An 8,376-nucleotide genomic window follows, 5' to 3' on the forward strand; every position below is an offset into this window, starting at 1 on the left:
GGGGGCTTCCCCCTCGGGCAGCGCTGCCCCCTCGCTGCCGGCGCCCGTCCCTGCAATGGGGGCATCTCAGTGGGGCCGGGTGGGGGGAATGCTGGGCCCCAGAGTAACGTGCCCACCTGTTCCTTCCCCGTCAGGTGCAGAAGAGAAGATCCTGGCTGAGTTCCGGGACTCCTGCCCGCACTACGTGCCCCATGACCTGCACCTCCAGGCCATGGTGCGCTCGGCCGGCAAGCTGGTGCTCATTGACAAGCTGCTGCCCAAGCTCAAGGCGGGCGGCCACAAGGTGCTGATCTTCTCACAGATGGTGCGCTGCCTCGACATCCTGGAGGACTACCTCATCCAGAGGCGGTGAGGGCACCTGCTATTCTAGGGCCTGTGTGTGAACAGACGCTTCCCCCCCAGCAGGGGGTGGGATCGGGGGCGGGGGTGACCTTAGCTCTGCTGTAGGGCATACATCAACACAGGCTGTGGTAGGTTGGAAGGGGTGTCATGGGGCCAGTGGTAATGAAGCTGGGGGTGCAGCGGGGCATGGAGTTCCATCACTATGTAAACACGGTACTGGCCCCTCCCTCACAGGTACCTGTACGAGCGGATTGACGGACGGGTGCGGGGGAACCTGCGGCAGGCCGCTATCGACCGCTTCAGCAAGCCTGACTCGGACCGCTTCGTCTTCCTGCTCTGCACCCGGGCGGGCGGCCTGGGCATCAACCTCACGGCAGCCGACACCTGCATCATCTTCGACTCGGACTGGAACCCCCAGAATGACCTGCAGGTACTGGGGACCCTCCCCTGCCCCACACCCTGCCCCACTGTGTGCTGCCTCCAAGAGCTGACGAGGGGGTCATGCCCTTCTCTTCCTGTACTCCCTGCAGTGTCTTCCCCCACTCTGGGGTCCCTGAGTGTTCTCTTACCCCACAACCCTGCCCCATCCCTGAGCATCCCCTGGAGCTGTCCCACCCCCTGTGCACTTCCGGGGCCCAACAACCGCTGTCCCCTAGCTACTCCCCTTCCCTGCCCCTCAGCACGCTCTGGGTCCCGCACCCCAGACACCGGCTCCTCCCCCTGCCGAATGCACCGGGCGCCCTGATGCCCCTCTCTCCCCAGGCACAGGCGCGCTGCCACCGGATCGGGCAGAGCAAGGCAGTGAAGGTCTATCGCCTCATCACCCGCAACTCCTACGAGCGCGAGATGTTCGACAAGGCCAGCCTCAAGCTGGGGCTGGACAAGGCCGTGCTGCAGTCCATGAGCGGGCGCGAGGGCAGCATCGCCGGGGTGAGAGTGCGCGGGGAGCTGTGGCATAGCTCCAATCCGGCCCCAGGGCGAGGGACTGGTGGGCTCAGGCGGGTGGCAGGGAGGAGGTGGTGGGCTGGTGGGGGGGCTGTGACGTTGGGGGTACCCGTGGGCTGCGGTGGTGGCATGGTGGGGAGGAGGTTCCGGGAGGCTGAGGGTTGCTATGACGTTGGGGGTACCCGTGGGCTGGGGTGGTGGCATGGTGGGGAGGAGGTTCCGGGGGGCTGAGGGGGCTGTGACGTTGGGGGTACCTGTGTGAACGGTGTGTCGTCCCCCTCCCCTCCCCAGATCCAGCAGTTCTCAAAGAAGGAGATCGAGGACCTGCTGCGCAAGGGGGCCTATGCTGCCATCATGGAGGAGGACGATGAGGGCTCCAAGTTCTGTGAGGAGGATATTGACCAGATCCTGCTGCGCCGCACGACCACTATCACCATTGAGAGTGAGGGAAAGGGCTCCACCTTTGCCAAGGTACCCCCGGTTCCCCTGCGCAGATCCTTCCTGCAGATACCCCCAACACCCTGGCTACCCCCAACACCCCCCTCTGGAGAGAGTGCAGGAGCTCCCCCTTCACCATGGTCCAGCTCTACCTCCCCACTGACCTGCGGGGCATGTCTCACCTGCATCCCAGTGGGAGGGACAGACAGACACACTCAGAGGTCAGCCTGTGGGTGGGGAATGGAAGCGCGGAGGGTCACATGGGATGGCTAGACACATGGCACATTGTAGCTTGGAGATCCAGGGGCGCCACCGCCGCCTTACCCCCCCCCCCCTTCTCTCTCACACACACCACTAACCCCCTGGCTCCCTCCACCAGGCAAGCTTCGTGGCCTCGGAGAACCGCACAGATATCGCCCTGGACGACCCCAACTTCTGGCAGAAATGGGCCAAGAAAGCGGACCTGGACCTGGACCTGCTCAACAGCAAGGTTGGGGGAGAGGAGTGGGCCCGAGGGGGCATGGGACCGGGCGCTCGAGCGGGTGTTGGGGGTGGGGAACGTGCCCTCTTCAGCTGTGGGGGGAGGGGCTGGGGAGCATCGGGTGGGGGTGGGGGGTTGCTAGGGACCCCAGAGCCTCCCATCCCCACAGCAGGCTCGGCAAATAGAGAGACAGTCGCCCCAGTAATGTGGATAGGCATCGGGTCGGAGCCCTACCAGGAGGAGAGGCTGCTTCCCACTGTGCTGTGAGCCCCCACAGCTCCTTGGCTCTAGATCTCACTCCCAGGCTTCCCTGGGCCCCCCGAAATCCCCAATTTGTCCTGAAAGGGAATGTGTCCAGAGCCACCTTGGAGAGGGGGTCTGGGCAGCAGGAGGTTCTCCCAGCCAGAGGGGTGGGGGCATATCCCAGAGCTGCCCTCCTACAGCAGGAGCTGGTTCTGGGGGCTGGGCTGGCAGCTCTCCCTGTGTGCTGCCCCCCCCCCCCCTAGGTGTAACCATCCCTCCCCTCCCCAGAATAACCTGGTGATCGACACGCCGCGCGTGCGGAAGCAGACCCGGCACTTCAGCACCCTGAAGGACGACGACTTGGTGGAATTCTCGGACCTGGAGAGCGAGGATGAAGAGCGGCCACGCTCCAGGCGTCATGACCGCCACCACCCCCTGCACCACTCATACGGGCGTACGGACTGCTTCCGCGTGGAGAAGCACCTGCTGGTCTACGGGTGAGGAGGGCTTGTCTGAGGGTTCCCTGGGCCGGTGCTGACCCAGCCAGGGCTGCGGATGCTGGTAGGAGGGCTTGGTATGGTCAGGTTCCTCATGGTTGGGAACACTGGGGGGTATATTTGGGGGAGGTCTCGGGGCTGGCGCTGACCCAGCCAGTCCCCCAGGGCTGCAGATGCTGGTCTGAGGGCTTGGTATGGCCGGGTTCCTCGTGCCAGGGGACACTGGGGGGAGGGGTCTCGGGGCCAGCGCTGACCCGTGCGGCTCCCCACAGCTGGGGCCGCTGGCGAGAGATCCTGTCCCACGGGCGATTCAAGCGGCGCCTGTCGGAGCGGGACGTGGAGACGATCTGCCGCGCCATCCTGGTCTACTGCCTGCTGCACTACCGAGGCGACGAGAACATCAAGGGTTTCATCTGGGACCTGATCAGCCCGGCTGAGAACGGCAAGGCCAAGGAGCTTCAGAACCACTCAGGTGAGGGTTCCCAGCCCACCCCCCAGCTCGCTCCCTGCACGCCTGCCTGATAGAGGAGCCATGGAGCCCCTTGGGTGCGACGCCCCGCCAGCCCCCCGCCCCGGTCTGACCTCTCTGTCCATCTGTCCTCCAGGCTTGTCGATCCCCGTGCCCCGGGGGCGCAAGGGCAAGAAGGTGAAGTCCCAGAGCACGTTCGACGTTCACAAAGCCGAGTGGATCCGCAAGTACAACCCCGACACGCTCTTCCAGGACGAGAGCTACAAGAAGCACCTCAAGCACCAGTGCAACAAGTAAGGAACCCAGGCGTCCGGGCTCCCCCCAACACACACACACTCGCCACTGCTACAGGGGACCCAGGCATCCAGGCTCCCCACAACACGCGCACACACTCACCCTGGTACAGGGGATCCAGGCATCCAGGTCCCCCCCACACGCCCACCCTCACCACCACACACACACACACACGCCACTGGTACAAGGGACCCAGGCATCTGGGCTCCCCACAACACGCACACACTCATCACTAGTACAAGTAAGGGAGCCAGGCGTCCGGCTCTCTCACACACACACCCACTAGTACAGGGGACCTAGGGGTCCGGGCTGCCCTCCCCCGGCTGGGGATGGGGCCCAGGCATCTTACTCCCCAGCATGGGCTCAGTGCTCTCTCTGACCCTGTGATGTGTCTCTGTCAGGGTGCTGCTGCGAGTGCGGATGCTGTACTACCTGCGCCAGGAGGTGATTGGGGACCAGGCCAGCAAGGTGCTGGCTGGTGCTGGTGCCAGGTAATGCACCTTCTGCCCCCCCACGCTGTGCTCCACTGCCCCTCCCCCCCGCGCCCCTCATTGCTGCCCTGTCCCTGGTCCGTCCCTGTCTCTTGCCCCCTCGTCTGTCTGTCCTCCCTGCGTCTGGACCTGCGTCTCACTTGTTTCTCTGCCCCTTCTCCTCCCAGCGAGATCGACATCTGGTTCCCGCTGGTGGAGCAGCTGGAGGTGCCAACCGGCTGGTGGGACGCTGAGGCCGACAAGTCCCTGCTCATTGGGGTCTTCAAGCATGGTGCGTGTGTGGGGGTGGGTGTAGGGGACTCAACTCCCCTAGGTTGGCAGCACAGGGGGAGGGGGGTCTCACTTGCGGACGGGTAAATTGTGCATGCGGTGGGAAGGGAGTGAACAGTCCCAGAGTGGCTGGGCCAGGGAAGGCTGTTTCTGGCCCCAGTGTGTGTCTGTGTGCACAGAGAGGGCAGTGGGGTGCTGACCCCTGACTTGTGCCTCCTCCCCCCAGGCTACGAGAAGTACAACACCATGCGAGCTGACCCCGCTCTCTGCTTCCTGGAGAAGGCCGGGCGCCCCGATGACAAGGCCATCGCCGCGGAGCACCGCCTGGATGTGGGAGAGGGGTGAGTGACTGTCTAGGGGTAGGGGTGGGGCCTGGGCATGGGGGTGGGTTGAGTGATGTTTCTCAAACTTCTGTATTGATGACCCCTTTCTCACAGCAAACCTGAGTGCAACCCCCCCCCCCCTTGTAAATTAAAAACACTTTTTTGTATTTAACACTATTATAAATGCTGGAGGCAAAGCGGGGTTTGGGGGTGGAGGCTGACAGCTCGCAACCCCCCATGTAATAACCTTGTGACCCCCGAGGGGTCACAACCCCCAGTTTGAGAACCTCTAGTCTAGGTGACTGACGGGTCTAGTGGGCAGGGCCTGGGCACGGGGGTGGGGGGGGGTGAGTGGTGGCCAACATGGCGGGGCCTGGGTAACCTGTCCGGAGGGGCGTGCCTGTGATGACTTGCCATGCTAATACCGACCCCCCAGCAGCACTTGGCTCTGCCCTGGCGGGGAATGAGTTAAACTTGCTCCTCACGGAGTTCTGAGGCACCAGCCCCCCCAGGGGCTGTGGAGGGGGCCCAGCTGGGGGCAGTTCCTGGGGGTCACTAACCCCTCCTTTCCCATGGGCCTCAGGGCGGAGTTTGACAAAGACTGCGAGGACCCTGAATACAAACCGCTGTCCGGGCCGGCCAAGGAGCAGGACGACGAGGTGAGAGCTACTCCTAGCCACCCCCTCGCCCCGGGGTCCCCCTCTGCCCTCAGGTCGCTCTCCACAGTGCTCCACCTTGTCCCCCTCTACCCTCTCCCCACCGGGTTCCCCATCCCCACAGACCCCCTGCTCCCCCCGCCATAACCCAGCCCCCCATTGGCTCCTGGGGGCATCTGTCCCTGTCTGGGGCAGGCAGCAGGCTGGGTATCAGGCAGGGGGCAGGTGACATGGCTGAGGGGCACAATACTCCCAGTCCTTAATGTGTCTCTCCTTCCCCACCCCCAGGGTGATCCCCTGATGCTGCTGGACGAGGAGATCTCGGTGGTGGATGGGGATGAAGGTAAGGGGGTGGGGAAGAGGGTGGCTGGAGCACAGAAAGGATGAAAGTAGGCACTGTCCCGTAGCGTGTAGGCTGGGGCTGGCTGGGAGGGGTTTGGGGTACAGGGTCTGTGTGCATTTGGGGGGGCTGTGACCCCTGTTGTCTCCCTGCAGGCCAGCTGGGGGGTTGGGGTGCAGGGTCTGTGCACTGGGGGGGGCTCTGACCCCTGTTGTTCCCCTGCAGGCCAGCCGGCCCAGCCCGGGCACCTGTTCTGGCCGCCGGGCTCAGTGCTCACGGCCCGCCTGCGGCGCCTCATCACCGCCTGCCAGCGCAGTTACAAGCAGGAGCAGCTGAAGATGGAAGCCGCAGAGCGGGGAGACCGGCGGCGCCGGCGCTGCGAGGCAGCTTGCAAGCTCAAGGAGATGGTGCGCCGGGAGAAGCAGCAGCGGTGAGGCCAGGGCAACATGCAGCCGGAGGGGGGAGCCCCACCCTGTTCCAGGGGATGCTTTGGACATGGGACACGCACCCTGCAGCCACCACAGGCCTCTAGGATGGGGGGCCCTGGTTCTGGGATCTGGGGCGAGGGTGGGGGGGCTTGGGGCAGAGGTGCATCTTCCCAGGGACTGGCTCAGGTCCACGGGCCCACTGAGGCTCTCCTGTTCCCCTCCCCCAGGTGGACACGTCGGGAGCAGTCGGATTTCTACCGCGTGGTGTCCAGTTTCGGGGTGGAGTACGACCCTGACACGCTGCGCTTCCACTGGGGCCGCTTCCGGGCGCTGGCCCGGCTCGACCGCAAGACAGACGAAAGCCTCACCAAGTATTTCCATGGGTTTGTGGCCATGTGCCGGCAGGTGTGCCGGCTGCCCCCGGCCGCCAGCGACGGTGAGTGTGTCTGTCCGTCTGTGCCGGCTGCCCCCGGCCACCAGCGATGGTGAGTCTGTCTGTCTGTGCCGGCTGCCCCCGGCTGCCAGCGACGGTGAATGTGTCTGTCTGTCTGTCTGTGCCGGCTGCCCCCGGCTGCCAGCGACGGTGAATGTGTGTCTGTCCGTCTGTCTGTGCCGGCTGCCCCCGGCCGCCAGCGACGGTGAGTGTCTGTCTGCCAGCAGCCCTGAGTGAGCATAGGATAGGGTAATGTTGGGGTTCTGGGCTCCCAAAGTCTCTGACCCCTCCCCCCCCATCTCTCCCCGCAGAGTCCCCGGACCCCACGCTGTTCATCGAGCCCATCTCGGAGGAGCGGGCCTCCAGGACGCTGTACCGTGTGGACCTGCTGCGCCGGCTGCGGGAGCAGGTCATGTGCCACCCGCTGCTGCAGGAGCGCCTGGCCCTGTGCCAGCCACCGGGCCCTGAGCTGCCCACCTGGTGGGAGTGCGGGCGGCACGACGGGGAGCTGCTGCAGGGGGCAGCACGCCATGGGCTGAGCCAGACCGACACCACCATCATGCAGGACCCCGACTTCTCCTTTCTGGCCGCCCGCCTCAGCTACTTGCATGGCCGGGCTGGGACGCCTCAACCCCCTGCAGGGGGTGCTGGAGCAGCCACAGCCTCCCCCCTGCCCCCCACGCCCGAGCTGCCGGCCCCGCTGCTGCCTGTGCTTCTCCCCAAGCCTGACTCGGCTGATGACTCTGACTCGGAGCTCGACCTGGGGAAGCTCTCGCCCTCCACATCCGGGTCGTCGTCGTCCTGCTCAGAGGACAGCGACGACGAGAGGGGTGAGTGTGGGACCCCCTGTACCCCTCCCCCTGGGGTTCCACCCCGTCCCCTCTGGGTCACCCATACCCGACCTGAGCCAGGGATCCCCTCTGCCCTCCATGTCCGGGTCATTGTCCTGCTCTGAGGACCGCGTGGAGTGTGGGACCCCCATACCCCTCCTCCCTGTACCCAGACTGAGCTAGGGGTCTCCCTGAGCCAGCTCTGACTGCAAACGAGGGTGAGTGACCTGACCCCACAAGCCAGGTCTCTTCTTCACCCACCCACCCCCGCCTGTTCCAGTGACTGTGATGAGAAGTGGGGGTGCCCTCCTGGACCACCTCCAGAAGCCCTTAAAGGCCAGGAATTCTCCTCCCCCCTATATCAAGGTGTTCCCCTCTGGAGTGCAGGGAAGTCCCCCTGGCCTGAGGGACAAGCCCCTGGGGGGGTGGGGGCAGGTCCATCTGTGGGGGCGGGTCGGTCCGTCTCTGCATCCTCCTCACCCTTGTCTCTCTCTGCAGGCAGGGCAGCCTGCAGGATGGGCGTTGGCCATGGGAAGCAGGAGGCCTCCGTCTCCCTGTGGCAGGAGTGGGGAGCGGGGGTGTCTCTCACCATCCTCTGTCTCACCCCCTATGCACGATGCCCTGTGGCAGGAGTTGCCCATGGGGTGGAGCGTGTCTCTCTCACCATCCTTCTGGCATGGTGCCCTGCGGGGGGAAGCTGTCCATGGGAGGTGGGGTGTCTGTCTCACCACCCCCAGGCACAGTGCCCTGCGGGGGGAAGCTGTCCATGGGGAGTGTGGTGTCTGTCTCTCCCCACACTTGGTGTCCTGCGGGAGGAAGCTGTCCATGGGGGGTGTGGTGTCCGTCTCACCACCCCCCTCTTTCCCCACCCCCAGGCACCATGCAGTGCGGGGGGA

At 65.1% G+C, this 8,376-nt stretch overlaps 1 protein-coding gene and 1 non-coding gene across 2 annotated transcripts; both read left to right on the forward strand.

Annotated features, from left to right (window-relative positions):
• Positions 1 to 136: 136 nt before the first annotated feature.
• LOC112113761 (chromodomain-helicase-DNA-binding protein 8-like) lies at positions 137 to 7,828 on the forward strand. Its single transcript, XM_029914201.1, has 16 exons — positions 137 to 348; positions 577 to 772; positions 1,105 to 1,272; positions 1,579 to 1,758; positions 2,105 to 2,215; positions 2,738 to 2,946; positions 3,219 to 3,418; positions 3,552 to 3,708; positions 4,111 to 4,200; positions 4,368 to 4,471; positions 4,697 to 4,811; positions 5,377 to 5,452; positions 5,738 to 5,792; positions 6,015 to 6,219; positions 6,445 to 6,653; positions 6,962 to 7,828. The coding sequence occupies exons 1-16, from the start codon at positions 212 to 214 to the stop codon at positions 7,603 to 7,605; spliced, it is 2,856 nt and encodes a 951-aa protein (XP_029770061.1). The 5' UTR covers positions 137 to 211; the 3' UTR covers positions 7,606 to 7,828.
• Positions 5,191 to 5,293, forward strand: LOC112113765. Its single transcript, XR_002908703.2, has one exon. It is a non-coding gene; the product is annotated as a small nucleolar RNA U6-53/MBII-28 (small nucleolar RNA).
• Positions 7,829 to 8,376: the final 548 nt, after the last annotated feature.

Source organism: Terrapene carolina, unplaced genomic scaffold (assembly GCF_002925995.2).
Source record: "Terrapene carolina triunguis isolate 2854851 unplaced genomic scaffold, T_m_triunguis-2.0 Scaffold33402, whole genome shotgun sequence".
Taxonomy (NCBI): Eukaryota; Metazoa; Chordata; order Testudines; family Emydidae; genus Terrapene; species Terrapene triunguis.

Coding starts and splice junctions, on each gene's coding strand:
- LOC112113761 (XM_029914201.1), top strand. CDS start 212: ATGGTGCGCTCGGCCGGCAAGCTGGTGCTCATTGACAAGCTGCTGCCC. Junction 3,709..4,110: donor CTCAAGCACCAGTGCAACAA/GTAAGGAACCCA, acceptor TGTCTCTGTCAG/GGTGCTGCTGCGAGTGCGGA. Junction 4,201..4,367: donor CTGGCTGGTGCTGGTGCCAG/GTAATGCACCTT, acceptor TTCTCCTCCCAG/CGAGATCGACATCTGGTTCC.